General features: G+C 60.3%; 1 protein-coding gene across 4 annotated transcripts in view; it reads left to right on the top strand.

Moving 5' to 3' along the window:
- The window catches only part of NFATC1 (nuclear factor of activated T cells 1), a 103,014-nt gene that overhangs the window by 54,590 nt on the left and 30,912 nt on the right, over positions 1–17,512 (top strand). For all 4 annotated transcript variants that reach the window (XM_029232698.1, XM_029232705.1, XM_029232683.1 and 1 more), the window contains exons 7-8: positions 2,110–2,165; positions 6,621–6,753. In XM_029232698.1, the coding sequence (XP_029088531.1) occupies positions 2,110–2,165; positions 6,621–6,753 (189 nt within the window). The remainder of the gene's footprint in view (positions 1–2,109; positions 2,166–6,620; positions 6,754–17,512) is intronic.

The raw sequence follows: 17,512 nt of genomic DNA, 5'->3' as shown, positions 1-17,512 counted from the left end.
TCGGCTGTGACTCAACCACAGAATAGAGACCTCGGGGCCAGAGCCCCCCAGGGCCAGTGTGGCGGGGACACAGGGAGCCCTGGGCCTGTGAGTCGGGCTTTAGTGGTGTGGTTTGAGGGTCTGTGCTTTCGGAAACCGTGCCGGTGGCCAGGCCCGGCTGGCTCGCAGACCTGGTGCGCACAGGGGGACCGCCAGCCCCCAGTCAGGCGCTGTGACAAGGACGGTGTCCCAAAGGCCCGGGAGGCCCTGGAGGGAAGAGACCCCTCCCGCCCTGCGTGTCCTCAGCGTGCACACTCCACCGCCCGCTCCACTCCATGCCTGTATTTCCCTTAATTTTTGTTCCACGGGTGAACCTGCAACAGCGTTCCTGGGAGGCTGGTCTGGTCTCGGGCCCCTCCTGGAGGGCGGTGGTGGTAAGGTGGACGCCGGGTAATGCTGGGCGGCCTCAGTCTCCCCTCTCCTGACGGGAGGCCCGTCAGCCTCTGTCGACAAAAGACTGAGCGGCTGCCGACAGTTCAGGTTTTAGCGCTTAAAGCTGTTTTGGGGGAAAGGGACAAAGATAGGCTTTGTCATGAGAAAACTTGTTGATCTTAAAGGCACCAAGGACACGGGAGCCTTGGTTACAGGAAGAGTAACTTCGATCTCCTCAAACCGGTGGGGGGCCCGACAGTACGTCCGTGTGCGCGGCAGGTCTGGGCTGCGCCACGCAGCAGCCTGCGTCCCGTAGCTCTTTGCACAGGCGCTGGGATCCCCCCTCGTTTATTGGCCCGGAGTCAGGGCACCTCGTTCACCGAGTCCTGTGCTCACAGGGCTCTGGAGCGTTTGCTGCTTTGCAGAACTCCTGATGCCTTTAAGGGCGGTGGGTGTTCTTTCCATTTCCTGTTATTTTTTCCTAGAGGAGAGATGGATGCAGGTCCCTCGGGCCTCCGGCCCATGTCTTATCACTGAGTGGGTCCATCTGGTGGATACTCAGCATGGGCACCTCCGCGTCCCGAGGGGCTGGTGTGGTCCTGGCACGTCCCAGCCTCTCTGTGACTCACATTTCCTCTCTGCTCCACCCTCCGCCCCTGCCCGGCCAGCACTGCCAGGGAGAAAAAGGAGATTTTGTCTAATTTATTTATAATTTAGGATTTGGAACACACACACATTTCTTCTTGGAAAACAGAGAATAAGCAACCGCTCAGCCCATCCAGCTGTAATGGTTTGTTTGGGGAGCCGACTTTATACAAGATGCAGAGGAAGGAGGCCCCTGTAGAGACTGACGTCTATTAATTCAAAGTAACGGCCAAACGTGGTCCACAAACAGCGTGCCACCCCGAAGTGCTTCCCAGCTCCCAGAACACGGCTCCGCTCCGTCACCCCGGAGGGCGGGCTTCCAGGCTTTGGCTCCCTCGAGGGCCTGGTCCGGGGACAATAAACCCTTTCTTTCACGGCACTGGAGCCTTTTCAGTTTTTTCAAACATGCAAACGCCACAGGGTGAGGTTAAAAATACCTTGTGTTTTGCATTTCTGTATCCTGATGCGCCAAAGCACAGTCACAGAGCGGATTTTCTTGTTCACCTGGCAGTTCCCCTGAGCTGGGGCAGGACCCAAGGCTCCCGGGCCCCTGCTCATTAGAATAACCCTGCTCCCGAGACACCGAGGGCTCTGTGGCCCCAGTCGCGAGGCCCCGCACCCCCCTGTATGCCGCAGGCCAGACTCAAACCGGGTCCGAGTCCCCAGACAGCGCCCTTCTTACCCGGGTCATCCGCGCGCCTCCCGGGCTCGCTCCCCTTGGAGACCCGAGCGTGAACCCCTCCCGGGGCTGGCGCTGGGGGTGCTCGCTGGCACGTGGCTCCTTCCTGCAGAGCGGGGGTCTCCAGGCCCCACCAGGTCCATGCTCTCGGGTTTGGGTTTGAGCTTCTTCCCAGGGCCTTGTGGCCTCTCTCCAGCCGGTCAGTCAGGTGCGGCATCCCAGTCTCACCAGCTGCTAGTGGGCCGGCCGGGCCAGGGTGGACCCTCTGATCAGAGGGTTCCCGCCCCGAGTCCCGTCTGCTTGCATCCAGGTGTGATTTTGGGGCGGTGCCCGGTCAGGACAGAGTAACGGACTTCTCGCGCCCTTTCTTGCAGACGGCCACCACATCTGGGAGATGGAGGCGAAAATCGACGGAGCCCTGTGCAAGCCGGTGAGTGCGGCGGGTAGCCATGGGTGGCGCTCTCTGGGCGGGGCTTTTTATCCGCGGTGGCTCCCGGCCCAAGGCACATGGCTTCTCCTTTGTTAAAACGAACCACTGATGAACATAACAGACAGAGCGAGGAACAGAAATGGTTGGGAAATGCCTCCCGACATAAGCGCTCTCGGGATTTGCAGCACGGGCACGACTCGGACGTGGGGCCACCAGAGAGGACAGGGCGCCTCGTGTGCTGCAGGCCCCCCACCAGGAAGACCAGGATGCACTCATACCCCCGGGGCCTGCTGTCCCCTCTGGCTGCCATTGTCACCAGGGCCCCAGGGGGCCCGCTGCCCCCCCACCCCACCCCGCTGGGAGGACCTGCTGTCCGGAACCTAAGCGCACCTTCCCCGCTCCTGGGCAGGTGGGCCTCGAGGTTCCGCCAGCATCCTTGACAGTGACCCCTCACTGCTGTCCTCCCAGGGAAGAGCCAGGACACAGACGCGAGGTCAGACAGTGTGCTCAACCGGCTTGTCCGTTGGCCGGCAGCCGGGGCCCCTGCGGGGACGGGCGCCCGCTGCACACGCCTGACCTCTGAGGGGTCGCTGCACTGGCCCAGGGCCTGCCTGAGCCCGTCCTTACGCGTGGCCTCCCATGGCCCTTGTGGTTGTTCACGCACGGAGGGACCTGAGGCAGAATGATTGTTTCTCGAGTTGTCGATGGAGGATGTTTTCTGTGTGAAGTCACGTAGCTGCTGCAGCTTTCTCTGGCCCGCCTTTCAGTCTGTGTCCTTGTGTTTTAAGTGGGCCCTTGCAGACAGCAAAGAGCCGGGCCTTGTGTTCTTACCTCCCCTCACAGCCTCTGTCTTCTCGTTGGGGTGTTGAGACCATTGTGTGTGAAGCGATTATTGCCGGGGTTGGGTTAACTGTGCACCACTGAGTGCGTGTGTGTCCTACTTAGTCCCAGAAGAGCAGTAGAAACCTTCAGGTAACATAAAGTACAGGCTAGCAGGTGACTTTCTGGAGACGTTCACAGACCTTCCAGGCTCTCTGCCTCGGCCCACCAGCCACTCCTGACGCAGGTGTGTGGATGCAGGGAATGGGGGTCACGGTTCAGAATCTCGTCCAGGTCAAGGACTGAATTTTTTCCTCAGGCTCCCCCGTGTGAACAGGGGACCTCGGGCTGTGGGCTTTGCCGAAGGGATCTAGGCGCCCTCTGCGCAGTGGCCGGGGGGACACGTGCTGGGAAGGAGGCCTGGGGCCTGCACTTCCTCCGCACATGTGGCGCCGTCAGGAAGAAGCATCTTTCACCTGCGACTTAAGCTTTCTTTTCCAAGCACCCACCCATTTACCAGAAGGCTTTTCAAATGGTATCAGAAGGAGATGCTTCCTCCCTGGCCCAGGGGCGACACCTGCGTCCACGACCTCGCTCCCCTCAGGGTGTCCAGGCCTCTAACCTCACACATCCTCTTGGGCTCCTCCTGGCCCCCCCGAGAAAGTGCCCCGTCTCAGGCAGCTCCACTTTCTGACGGGGACTCTGGGTCCCGCAGGCCCAGCAGTCGCAGAGCCGGCCCTCAGGTTTGCTGTGACAGACACTGGCCACCAGCCGTCACCCCGAAACGGGGGCCCTCGGCTCCCAGTTCCAGCCCCACCGCAGGCCCGAGTCCTCTGCCCCCAGGCCCCAGTGCTGCCCACCCCTTCTCCCTGGGCAGGAAGGAGAGGCCTGCAGAAGCTATGCATCTGTTGGCATCGAAATAATTCTGCCAAGTTTGCATGTTCAGATTTTCCGTTGTTGAGTTTCCTTTTCCACTGTGAACAGCGCATATATTAAAGAAAGCTTAACGGTTATCAGTCATGTGTTCTAAAAGAAACGTAGGACATGTGAATAATGGTGTGCTTTACGTTCACCATTTCATCTTTCTTATCTCTTAAATGAAGTTTACTTTTATATATTTTTTTCTAATTATAAAAGAGTGTCATATTCACTGTGGAAAATTGGAAGATATAGCAAAGTATAACCAAAGAAAACGCCTAGTGTAATTTCACCACTTGGATGTGGCCACCATTAACATTTGGGCGTATTTCCTTCCATCCTTTTCCTGTCATGTGTGTGTATCTACATGTGCACACACATATATACATGTACCTTATGTTGTGTGCATATTTAAAACAAGGTCGGATTGTGCTGTATATATAGTTTATGTACAATCGGGAGCAATTTAGACAATGGGTTTTCTTTTTTTAAATTAATTAATTTATTTTATTTATTTACTTTTGGCTGCATTGGGTCTTTGTTGCTGCACACGGGCTTTTCTCTAGTTGCGGTGAGCGGGGGCTAATCTTGGTTGCGGTGCACAGGCTTCTTCTCGTTGCGGTGGCTTCTCTTGTTGTGGCTCACGGGCTCTAAGCGCGTGGGCTTCAGTAACTGTGGCTCGCGGGCTTAGTTGCTCCGCGGCCTGTGGGATCCTCCCGGACCAGGGATCGAACCCATGTACCCTGCACTGGCAGGTGGATCCTTAACCACTGCGCCACCAGGGAAGCCCCCAGACAGTGGGTGTGCTTAAAGCAGGTGACGTGGATCTACTGAGTGCCGTTTGTAACCGTTACTCTGTTCCTGTCATGACAGGTTTTCCTGTCACTGCATTTTCCTTCCCACCTCTACCTTACTGTGTATTTAGCATTAGTGCTCCACGAGGACAGAACTTTGTCACAAAATTTCATAGTTTGTCTAGCATATCAGTCTGTGCCCACATCAAAACACAACCCTCCAGCCTCTTAGAACCCACAGAAGCCGACCGCGTGACGTGGAACCTGCTCGAGGCTCCTTGCCCTGCCGGACGCATCCCGGTACTTCCTGCAGCCGCTCCTGTTGATGCCTCCCTGCTTTGCTTCTGGCCTTGGCTTAGGCAAACCCTCTTCCTTTCTGTCTCTTGTCCTGGTTCCTCCTGTAGAGATCGGGCTCTGGTCACCGTGGGCCGCCGTGTCTGCCATCATGGCGCACCAGCTGTGTGCCGGGCGCCAGCATCACCTGCAGGGTCGCCTCATATCATTGAATTCTCAGAAAACAGCCCCCAAGGAGTGTCTTTCTCTTCCGGTTCCCTGTGCAGGTGGTGGAGCTAAGACCAGAGCCAGGGCAGAAACCCAGACCCGTTGGGCCCCAGCCAGGCTCCCGAACACGGGCCGCGTAGCTGGGGTGCAGACTCTCAGCAGGGGTCTGGCCGGGCGCACACCCTCACCCCCACTGGGTTCGTCCCCTTGGGGTTCCTTTGCTCAGGCAGGAGACCTGCGTGCTTGTGGCTTCTTCCAAATGGAATGAAGCTGTTAGAACAACAGGGGCACATTGCCTGACCCAAGTGTGGCCCCAGGGGACGGAGCCCAGAGGGGCCTGCAGCCCGGGTCCCGGCCCCTCTGGCCCTGCCACTCGTATGCCCTCAGCAGCAGGCTTCTGAGCCCCATTTCTTCACCTGGAAAGGGAAGAGGTTGCCCTGAAGTTCTCCTCAGTTTTGGTTAAACATTCTTCAGATTTCATTATTAACAGGATTCAATCAATTTTGCTGTTAAATTGGGTAACAGGCTACAGTTACTCTAATTTAAAAAAAAAGGGATGCCATGGATTTTTCTTATACATTTTCCTACTTGTTAACCGAAATCATATGACAAAAAGCCTTGAAGAAACTTTCTGGATGTGAACTCTCCTCCCCGCTCCCTAAATCAAGGGCACCTCTTTGGCGCCAAGGACGGGCCCTCATGTGGACGCCTGGTCTCAGCACACAGACCCCAGCCTGCTTCCTTCTCCCACACGCATGCTGTCCCACGGCGACCTGTGTTTATACCTGTACTTGAAAGGGCACACTTTTATAAACGTGTCTCTGACTTTTCATTGAAAACATGGAAAGGTAACAGCAGCTTCCGCAAGCCACCCTGATGCATCCATGCCTGACTGTCCGTCCCTCCCAAGTTCGCTGAGTCCGACTCTCCCGTCCCCTTCGATTTGAGAGGGTCATGGCTTGGGCTTTGGGCTGTCGGCACAGAACGTCTGCGGCGAGCACTTCCCCTGGGTCTTCGTTGCCAGTTACCTGAACTGCTGCTCCCGGCTTCCCCAGGAGCACCAAGTCGGTGAATGTGGGCTTAGTTTTCTGAAGGTCATGCCTTGGCGTGGGGGCAGAGGGGCGTGGGGTCTTGTGGAGACTTCCCTGCCCGATAGCGGGCCCGCTCTTAGCATCTGTGCTCACGGCTTCTCTCCTGGGCCAAGTCAGTGGCATCGTAGGTGAAGCCCCCCGCCTCCCTACCTCGCACACACCCTCAGCCCACCTTTCGGCTCTGCTGGGAGGAATCAGGGTCCCTGCAGGCTCTCAGGGTGGCCTCTCTGAAGGGGAAAACTGCCGTGTGTTTCACACTCCGGGAGGGCCTGGGTGTGTCTGTGCGTTTGCGAGATGCTCACTGCCCCCTCCTTCTGCCGCTTTCTCACTAGAATTCGCTGGTGGTGGAGATCCCGCCTTTTCGCAACCAGAGGATAACCAGCCCCGTCCAAGTCAACTTCTACGTCTGCAACGGGAAGCGGAAGAGGAGCCAGTACCAGCACTTCACCTACCTGCCCGCCAATGGTAACGCTCTCTTTCTAACCCTAAACGCTGCGAACCAACCCACGGGGTGCTTTTCCTGAAAGAAAATCAGGAACCCTGACACGTGGTGGCTTCAGACCGTGTGGTCGCGCTGTACGCCCGAGCTGTTACCGTCCTGTTAGCAAGATCACGTCATCGGTTCCTTCCAGAGAAAAGTGAAGCTTTCAGTGTATTTTCCTTTATTACTCTTGGGGCTGGGGGCTGCATTTGGGGATACTTACTGATCATTTTGCTAGCTGCTTGCAGATATACAACCGCCAAGGGGGAAAAGGTGCAGCTCTTCTGTACACAGAAGCTGAGGTGGCCTCGGTGTGAGTTTAAGTTCTAGAGCTGTTTAAGGCGGAGAAGCAAACAGTTATAATGATTTTGCAGGTGCCTTTAGAAATAAACCCTTGTATGAAGCCTGAAGGCTGGTGGTTGGTGTGATCATTAACTAACGGTAATGATTTCTGTCCTCGAGCTAACGTCCCACAGAAAACTCTTGGTTGGATAATTGCATCTCCGGTGACCAGGAGGCTTGCGCTCCCAAACACCCTTTACTCGACCAAAAAGCACCTCGTTCAGATTGTCCGCTCACACGCTCTGAGGATGGTTTCTTGGCCTGAAAAAGACCTGTTTACCTTCTCCACTTTTCAGGCTGTTTTCTGAAGGAGAACAGCATCGTGTGTTTCGCTTCTGAACTAGTAGAAAGTTGTTTCTCGGTGTTGCCCAGACCCGAGGCCTGGCGCCCGGGGCCCATGCCGCCCTCCTCCAGGCCGGCAGGGTGTGTGTCCAGAGAGGGCCGCGTCCTGATTCACCTGTGTCACGTAAGCACAGCTGTGCCAACAGTCTTGTTATACTGTGACGGCTGTTTTAAAAACTTGAGGTTCATATAACCTAGGAGGGAAACCATGCACTAGGACTGATTGCAAAAGCAGCCATGTCATCATCTTAGTAAAAGCAAGACGTTTTTGAAGGCTTCAGTCTTCTCCTAGTGTGAAATGTCACGTACGATAGACTAGGTGATAGAAAGCCCTGGAAAACCCGAGGGGATAGCAAGTAGAATCAACTGTTTTTCGGGCAGACGCTAGCCACGCCTGTCCAGGCTTGAATAACGTGGTCTCGTGTTCATTACGTCACGAGCGTGTACGTGAACAGACCTGCAGGAGTGTGCGTTGCCGTGGGGCCGTCTGTGGGGGGCCCCTCCGGGACTTCTGTGATGGGTACTGCACACTCCACTAATCCTGCCTGTTCTCGGATGTGGTACTACATTCCTTACAGGAGAAAATACTCAGTCTTTGTTTGGAAATGTAATGATCGTGTCCTGATTAAAATTCAAGCATGGTTGACTAAAAATTGAATGCTTTAAAGAAAACCTAGGCTTACAAAGAAAAATTCCTTTCTAAAGCAGTTTAGAAATCAGCTCAAACATCGTTTCCTGCAGTTCCTGCTCGAAGTTCACCTCCTGCTTAACACAGACACCCCCAGTCAGAGGGAGGGGGTCTGCACGCAAACCGGGTCCCCCTTTCAGGGGGGGTACCGTGGCCCCCAGAGACAAGTCACTGAGATCCTGGGGCAGGGCTGTCGAGGGGCCACCATCCCCCCCCAACCCTACAGCTGCCGTTCAGTCCTGCAGGCTCCCTCCCGCCAGGGGCTGACCTGCCCTCCGCTCCGCACCCCATCACCCCCGTGTCAGCCCAGCACACCCATCGCTCATGCTGTGTGGACCGTCACCCGGACCCCCCGCTCCCTCGAGCTGGTGGCCCAGCCCCGCCCACAGAGCCGTCCGCCCATCCGTCCGTCCCTCCGGAGCATGGCTGTCTGGCTCTGTGGCCTGTGCTGCCTTCCTCAGGCCCTGGTCTCCCTTCACTTCTCTCCTGGAGATCTGCCCCGTCCCAGGGGGTCGAGGGGTCCGTGCCACCCACGCCCGAGAGCCCCAGCCCTGCCCTGCCTTCCTGGGTGGCCGTGCCCCGTGGGGCTGTGAGCTCCCTGGGAGCAGGGACCCCAGCCGGCCCTGACTCCGTGCCCGGATCGTGGGGACCGTCGTCCTGTGCTTTTCTTTTGTAAACAATAAATGCACCAGTGCAAGACCAGAACTCGAGCTCCCAGCTTTAGGTTTGGTGTTTTTTCTCGCGGTCGCTTCTGCCCCCTGCAGCTTCGGGCTGAGTCTTCACGTGGCTCAGCAGGTGGTGTTGGTTAGGGGCCAGGTGGGCCGGCCACCTCTCTCACCTCCTTCCCATGTCTGGTCTCAGCCTGTCCTTACCCTCCGAAGCCTCCGCCGCAGAGAAGCCTACCACCCCGTCGCCCGCCGTCTCAAGCATCGTTAGTGTCGTTGTTCAAACCGGAAGGAAGCCCGGCTGCGGGTCTGCACGGGGCCTGGGCAGCTAGGGCTGCTCCCCGTCTCTGGGGGCCGTGTTTGGGGGAAAGTCTCCAAGTGCGTGTAGGACGCCCTGAGCGAGCAGAGTGTGTACAGCGGGGGTTCCTGGCGGGAAGGTCAAGGGCAGAGCAGAGAAGACAGCCGGGCAGTTGCAGGAGAGGCCACGGACCCACCCACGTGCAGCCAGGGAGGTTTTCCTCAGTTTCTTGTTTGTCGCTGTCTGGGTTTAACCGCAGTCTCCTGAAAGAAAGCGTCCGCTCTCTCCAGCGCTGTGAGCTGAGGGGCCCTGGTACCTGTCACGAGGCCGAGACCCCGGGGAAACAGCCCCGGTTAAAGAGGGAAAGGAGCCTGCTCTGTGGGGAGCGGCCCCTGGGTTCGGGGGGACGACAACGTCCACCCTGGCTGTGTCCCCAGGGCTTCTGCTTCCGACGCTGCCCAGTGACCCCGGGACGAGCAGGCAGGGGCGGCAGCTCACACACTAGGGGGGAATCCCAGCCAATGACTTCAGAGTCATGGGCCAAAGTCAGCATGTTCCTAAAATGAGGAAGTCAGTCATGACAGATCCTCGGGCCTGGAGGGTCTGTCTGTTCCCCTGAGATGTTTCTAGCTGGTCCCCAGGAGTGCCTGCGGTGGCACCAGTCCCCCTGCCCACCTGTTGCTTGGGGTGAGAGTCCTGGAGCTTCACCAGAGTCAGCCAGGGAGGCCCTGGGGGTGTTGATCCTGGGCCTAAAGCCCACCCGACACTCCCACCTGAAGGCTGAGGGGAGCCGGGTGGGTCCTGGTGCAGGCCGGCGGGAGCCGGGACGGGGCGCCCGCTGTGGCTGGTGGCACGGCCGCTGCCTGTGGGCCTTTTGGAACCTTCCTGAGTCAGCTCAGTGGTGTGGCGACCGCGTGGCGGTGAGCGTGCATTGGAGGGGGACGGTGCACAGCTACGCATGTCGGGCTCATGCAGGCGCTGTGATGCGCCTTCTCCTGGGAATTCCCGCGTCCCGGAGGCCGCTGTTAGTAAATTGCCAATTTTACGGGTGCTCTCGCTGTTCCAGCAGGAGAACGAGGGACCGATGTTTTCATTTCTTTCCACGTTAAACCTGCCGCCGCAGAGAGGCAGGGAATTGGCTGCGCCACCGGGCCCCCCGGGAGGGACGAGTCAGGGCCGGGCCGGGGCCCGTGGGGAGGGTTTGGAAGCCGCCCTTCCCCGCAGCGCTCTCCACGGGCCTGAGCTCTTCACAGTGTGTCTGGTTCGCACGCCGCTGGCCTTCCCATGAGGTGTCCAGACCCAGTGGCAGGAGAGCCCAGGCGTGTGAAGGGGAGGGGGCTTCCCCTCTAAAGGCCACCACGGGGTCAACTCTGTCGACCGTCCTGACAGACACCGGCCTGAGGCCCCCGACGCGGCCTTGAATCCGCAGGGAGGGGTTTGAGCTTGGAAGAGAGTAGGACGAGGGGGTGAATCGTGGGGCCTGAGCTGCTGGGAAAGAAGGCGGGTGCCCTTTCCGCGGCGGGGCCACACCCAAGGCTCCCCCACTGAGACCGTCACCCGTGGCGGAACAGCAAGGGGGAGGGTGGTTTTGATCAGATACCTGAGGGCCACGGCCACCGACTGCAAAGGCAACGCGAGTCGGGAGTGAGGCCGGACCCCCAAGAAGTCTGAGCACAGCCTTGCGGAGGGAAGACCTGGTGACCCCTTCCCCCGGGGACCGGGGCCTGCCCACGACAGCGTGCGGCGCGGGGGTTACCCCAGCACGGCCCCCCGCCAAGTCACAGCCCTCGGTGCGCAGCTGCTCGGGTCAAACCGCAGGAGAGTGAATCACGTTCCCTTCGGATGCAGCGCTGGCGGCAGTGGGTAAAGTCTGAGCAGCACGTTTGCTGGCTCGTGCGGTCTGCTCTGCCCGAAGGCCGTTGCCAGCCTAGCTGCGGGGAGCCGGAGCCCCGGGTAAGGGCCCTGGAGCCACGGGGCTGGCGCCACAGACGGCGAGGCCACCACACCCGCTCACACCCCGCCTGCCGCGACAGAGCTGTGAAGCCGGCCGTCGCTCACTGTCTGGGCGCCCTCGGTCTCTGTCTCCCGGTGTCCACTCGACACTCCCGCAGAGGCTGCCAGGCAGCACCCCCAGAAAGGCGGGGAGGACCCGAGAGAGGACAGGCCACCCCGTCGGGCTTGGCGGGCACTGCCGCCACCGCGGAGCTGGGGTCTCGGCAGAGTCTGTGGTGTCTCGGTCGGGAGGTTCCTGCCATGCGCCCAGAGCCTTGTCCTCTGGGAACCCGAGGGCCTGGCGCAAGTGCTGGCTGTGCTGTGGTGGGGCAGGAGCTTGTCCCCAAAGGAAGAAATGCGGTCCCTGCCGTCACGCGGCGGTGGGGTCTGTGAGTCCCCTCCTTGCCCACCGGTCCATCCGCCCCCCAGGCCCCTCTTGGCCCTGGACGCGGACGTGGGTACCCGCTTGCTGAGGGTCGGCGGTGCAGGAGGCTCCTGTCACCACGTTTCCTGCCTCAGAAAAGTCGTGCCCTGAAGCTACCCTGCTGGCGTTTGTGTCAACGGCTCAAATGCCGCGTAACAAACAGAAGACAGTCTGAGCTTCGTTCTCCGTTTTCCGGGGCTCAGAGCAACCTCTTCTGCATAGGGCGGTGGCCGCAGCCGAACCGCTGAGGCCTTGGTGGGAGGGGCGGGGGGGCGGTCACAGGGGGAGTCCTCGCCTGCGGGGGATGCTCAGCACCTGTGATGTCACCAGACGTCTCTGCAGGTCAGGGGTGCCTCCAATCAGAGATGCGTGCTCACAGTCTGGCGGCTGCTGGAAGCAGCGCCGGGTCCGGGGGCCCCTTCCTGGCTCACAGACACCCCCTTCTCGCCATGTCCCCCATGTACAGCGAGACCCTCTCTCCCTCTTAAGACCACAGCCCTACGGCATCAGGGCCCCTCCAACCTCGTTGAACCCGACTCCTTTCCTGATGGCCCATTTCCAAACACAGTCACCCTGGAGTTAGGGCTTCAGCCCCCGCGTCTGGGGGACAGTTCAGTCAGCAGCAGCACCCCTGGCCTGTCCGAGGCCAAAGAGCTGGGCTGTGGCCCCAGGCCTGACCCCTGGCCCCGCTGCTCCCTGTGCCAGCGGGTTGGGAAGAGGGAGGGCCCTGCACTGCTGTCCCCGTGCAGGGGAGGCTCTGTGCCGCTGCCCTTACGGCTCATGCCACGTTGGGTCCCTCACCACCTCTTAGGTGGCCGTCATGTCTGTGTTACAGCTGGGAAAGCGAGGCCTGTGGGTCACGGGATCAGCCCCAGGGCCGCGCAGCCGGCGGGTGCCTGCCGGGGCTCTGAGTTCATCCACCTGAGGGCAGTGCAGACGTTCGCCCTCGTCCCAGGTGTGGCCACGTCTGTGCGTCCGTCCGTGTGTGCAGGACACTAGCTGTGCGTGTAGGAGGAGTGCCTTCTTTTCTCTTGGTGCAGTTTCGGGTTGGCCTGCTTTTCTGCGTCCGTTTTGCCTTTATTCTTCATTCGCCTGCGTCTGGACGCCGTGCGAAGTGCCAGGGATACGAATGTCTGTAAAACCCTGAGCCCCGGGGACTCACAGAGGAGCTTGGTGTGTCACAGGCACGAAAAGTCTTCTGAATAAAACAGTTGGGTTCCCGTGGTTCTGATACTCAAGAGGGCCGAGGCCCAAATGTCTCCCCAGTAGCTGCCAAGCAGTCGGCCTTGGCCTCCCCTGGGTCAGAGGATGGGCGTCCTGTGGTCGGACCACTGGGCCGTGCTCTTCAGGTGGTGGAGGGCACCCAGCTCCTCCTGCTTCGTGTGAGGGTCCTGGTCTGGGCATGAGCCCCAGGCGCACAGTTGTGAGGGGAGCCCGAGACGGCTGCTGTGCTCCACCTGTCTGCCCGGGGACGGTGGGAAGGTGATGGCGTGATTCACGAGAGACGGCGTCCTTCTGTGTAACGGCTGGCAGGCCAGGGTGTGAGCCCCGCTCCCCGGCAGGGGTCGTGTCACACTGCCCCCTGGCTTCTCCGTCCACGTGGGATCCTGGGGGTCAGGCCGAGTTGAGGACCCCAGGCCTCAGTTCTGCCCTGGGTCCTGGTACCAGCCCAGGGCCGAGTGGCCGTGAGCCGAGGGCCTCTGCTGCCCTTGTCTGATCTGCCAGTGAATCAGCCATTTGCAAAATCCACTGAACCCCGGGGTGAAGGGCAGGGTGTGGGCGTGGGCACCCATTTCCACAGATGGATGCGATCTGAGAGGCATCGGGAGGGCGTGCGGATGGGATGGGGCAGCTGTGCCTGGGGGCCACGTGGCCACCCCGCGCCCTGCGGACAGAGCAAGGCTCACACTGCTTGGCCACGTGAGTGACATGGCAGTGCGGCCGCGTCTGTGAACCGCGAGGACCTGGAGATAGTCCACCCGAGGAGGTGCGGGTCTGGCGGGGGATCCGGAAAGGCGGCCGGACCTGCCTAGGTCTCCCCGATCCCACTGGGTGGCCAGCAGGCGGGCCCACGGCCAGGCAGGTCCCCTTCGTCCCCAGAGGAGGAGGGAGGCACCCTCTGCTTCGGTGCGTTTAGACTCTGTAGGTGCCCTGGGGGTAGCGGGCGCATGTGCCCCGGGCCCCGCGTCTGCTCCACGTCTGCCGGGAACTGCCCCCACCTGGCACTGAGGCGCTGGGGTCTCTGTCCTGGTCACTGTCCCTGGGCTGTGCGGAGCCCTCAGGGCAGGCAGGGTGGGGATTATCTCCGTTAAGTGCACAGGAGTCTGTGCCCAAAGGGAGTTCATAGTGGTGGCCTCGTGCTGGGGCCTCCAGAGGTGGGATCGGCCCACCACGCGGGTGCGGAGAGGCTGCAAATGCAGGGGAGGGTGTCTGAGCCGAGCAAGGAGGCCTAGCTCGGCTGGGTCACCAAGGACTCGTGCGCCCGCGAAGGCCCGGAGGCTGGGGTGGGGAGGGGTCCCGCCCGGGTCGAGTCTCCACCCGACCGTGGGAATAATCCGGTGGGTCCCGATGCCATGGGAAGGTGATGCATTTCCTGAACCCTCGTCTCGCGCCCTCTGCCGGGTCTGGCCCACAGAGGCCCCGCCAAGATCGTCTTGCTGAGACTTTCCCAGAAAGACCCCCAGGGCGAAGAGGGAGTGAACGCGGGTGCCACAGGGCAGCTTTAAACAGGTCGTAAACCACAGACATTGAAGCGGCAGGCAGCACAGACGCCCGACCGCTCCTGCCCTCGGGATCGCAGGGCCTGGGCTGGCCGCGTGGCATGTAAATCAGGCCCACGGCCGTTTCCCCGGCTGCACCTCCAAAGCCGGCAGAGCAGACAGGGTGAGGGTTTATAAAGAGCTCGGGGGACCCTGGACGAAAGGGTCGAGCTGGCCCTCGTGCTGGCTGAAAATCCAGTGCAGGAGAGAGGCACCCAGCAGGGCTTTAACTTGACCTGCTAGACACGCATTTCCTTAAGGTCGAGAGCTCTGAGCCTCAGCACGCAGATGCAGAACTTAACCCTTGCCATTCTGGATGCCACAGGCCACACGGGCAGCTTTCGAATCCCTCCCCCCCCCGGGTCATATGGGTTTGTCGGGGCTGTTTTTAGTGATAGCTGTGCCCACTGACCGTTTCTGGATGATTCTGGTTGGAGGCTGCCCCCAGCTCTGCAGAGCCACGTCCTGGAGCCTGAGGCTGTAGGACCAGAGGCAGGGCCGCTTGCTCCTGGGAGAGGCCGTCTTGCCTGTGCTGGAGCTGACGGCCACCTTCACACCCTGGGCATTGTAGCGGGAAGCGGACGCGGCACATCACATGTTCTCTTACATGCAAGGACGTGCATCTGTGTCAAGGCTGCCCCAGGCCGCTCTCCTACCCCCAGCCCGCCTCCCTGGGATGCCCAGCTCGGGGCAGGAGCCCGTGTCGGGCTGCACACAGAGCTTGGACCCAGCAGAGGCCCCTCCTTGAGGTGGGCTTCCACGCGGGGACCCCAGCCGGTAGGTGCTCGCGGCAGAAACCCCAGGCTGGGACTTCCCTGGTGGTGCAGTGGTTAAGAATCGGCCTGCCAATGCAGGGGATATGGGTTCGAGCCCTGGCCTGGGATCCCACACGCTGCGGAGCACCTAAGCCTGTGCGCTACAACTACTGAGCCTGCGTTCTAGAGCCCGTGAGCCACAACTACTGAGCCCACGTGCCACAACTACTGAAGCCCACATGCCTAGAGCCCGTGCTCCACCACAAGAGAAGCCACCGCAATGAGAAGCCCGCACACTGCAAGGAAGAGTGGCCCCTGCTCGCTACAACTAGAGAAAACCCGCAAGCAGCAATGAAGACCCAACACAGCCAAAAATTAATAAACAAATAAATTAATTTAAAAGAAAGAACCCCTGGGCTGCAGAAGCTGCTGTCACGGGGGTGCGGGTCGGGAGCGGAGAGGCCCTTGGTCCTGAGGGGCCACAAAGCCACAAGTGCTTCTGCACTCACGCCGGGCCACGGGGCCACGGGCGCGCCAAATCTGGGGGCCTGGCCTGGGCTGTGAACAGCTCCTGTACCGAATGCCCGCCCCTCCCCTGGGGCCTGCGGTCCCTGCGTCAGGGCACGTTCACGTGGGGAATCTTCACACTCTCGCTGCAGAGGAAGCCCTCGGAGCCACGGGAGACACACGCGGCTGCTGCCGGGACCTGTGGGCGTCTCCCCCATGTGTGAGCCACACGGAGATCAGTGCCACCCGAGGACGGCGGACAGCGGCCCTTCTCGGTGTCCTGCCGGTAGCCAGTGACACTTGCCCTGGAATCCAGTCCTGCGGGGACTCGACCCCTCACGCAGAGCCCTAGCTGGCTGTGAGAGAGAGAGGTAGAGAGGTCCCTTCCCCAGCAAAGGACCGTGAGTGTGGGCACCGGGGCAGGCCAGGCCCTGTGGGTCATCGGCCTGGCTGGTGAAAGCAAACCCACACCCCCGCGGAGCACCCGGGGTGAGGACGCCCCGTGTGCCCTCCACGGGCTCGCCCACCCCCGCCTGCACTGCCCACACCCGCCATGCTGGGTGCCTCCTGTCCAAGAATGCTGGACACACCGGGCTCTGGGCATCCGAGGCGCCGCGCCCTACAGCTCTCGGCCTGACGTGACTTCGGGGACGAGTGGCCGACCGTGGCTCGGCCTGCAGGCGGCAGGGATACTTCCCGTGGCGGCCCCGCAATGACCATCACCCGCGTGTTTCCTCCCTGCCCTCCAGCTGTCAGCGCCGCCCGGGGACCAGGCGCCTCCCTGCCCAGCGTGCAGACACGTCAGACGCGGGAAGAATGACGGGAAGCAGGGGCTGGGAAGTTGGCACAACGAGGGCAAGACTAAAGGAAACAGCTTCTCTGGGAATCCTGAGTCGAAAGCCCAGGGCCTGGAGATGCTCAGCGGAGTTACGTGCTCCTGCGTCAGTGGGTCTGGAGTGTCCCCTGGGTCCCAGCCACGTGGCTACCGTGCTGCCCAGGCGCCCCACGGACAGGCTTCGCAAGAGGCCATCTTCCTCGTCACGGCTGCTGTGGATTCGCAGGCGCCCGGCTGTTACGGAAGAGATGTGCATCCTTGCTGGCTTGAGACCTTTGTTAGAGCAAAGCTGCGTTTGGGAGAGAATCTTTATTTACTTAAGGAGGAGGCTGGGATTGCGAGGGGCGTTCCCTCCGTGTGGCTGCCCCGGCCGCCGGGAATCCAGCAGCACACACACGAAGAGGTGAAAATATGATTAGGGGGGATCTGATGACAGCTCATTACCCATCCTGCGTTTGCTACGGCAGCGCTGGGCATCTGTTATGAATTTAACTGCGCTCTTACCAGTCACTCTCAGGATAATCTGACCACCGGGACGTCTCCTGCAAACTGGTGTAAGAGGCAGGAACCAATGAGAAAACGGGACACAGGAAGTAAGCAAGGGCGGGAGTGGAGCCCCAGCCCCTGTGCAGACCCCACGGCACATCTGCTCACCTTCTCCCCAGCCCTCTCGGCGCCTGGTCGGGCCCACGGCCTGGAGGGGAGTGAAGGGGACCCTCCAGTGCCCATCATGCCCTCCTCCCAGCCCGGTTCTCTGCACCACCGGCTTCCTAGCAAGGGGTGGACAGGGCAGTGGTCTGGAAGCCGTCTGGGGGCTTCCGGCTCTGCCCCAGGAGCCGCGTGATCGCTGGTTGTGTGTTGTCTCTAGTGGAAACGAAGCAGCAGGAGGGAGGGGTGGCGTATTTGCTCGTGTGGAACTGGTTTCCTTGTCGAGTGGCTGAAGGCTTCTCTCCTACAGCAAATGGACACTCATCTTTTCTGTCAGATTTTTACTGACTTCCAAACGCCATCTTACTGTTCAAGTTCACCAAATGTCAGATATTTATCAGATAGGGCGTCAGTAGCAGCAGAAATGCAGTAGTACATCCAAGTTAAAAATGTCCCTTTGATTACTACAAATCCACGGGCCCTTGGGT

Source organism: Monodon monoceros, unplaced genomic scaffold, assembly GCF_005190385.1.
Source record: "Monodon monoceros isolate NGI ecotype Baffin Bay Population unplaced genomic scaffold, NGI_Narwhal_1 Super_Scaffold_1, whole genome shotgun sequence".
Taxonomy (NCBI): Eukaryota; Metazoa; Chordata; class Mammalia; order Artiodactyla; family Monodontidae; genus Monodon; species Monodon monoceros.
This window is presented reverse-complemented; position numbering and strand designations above follow the sequence as displayed.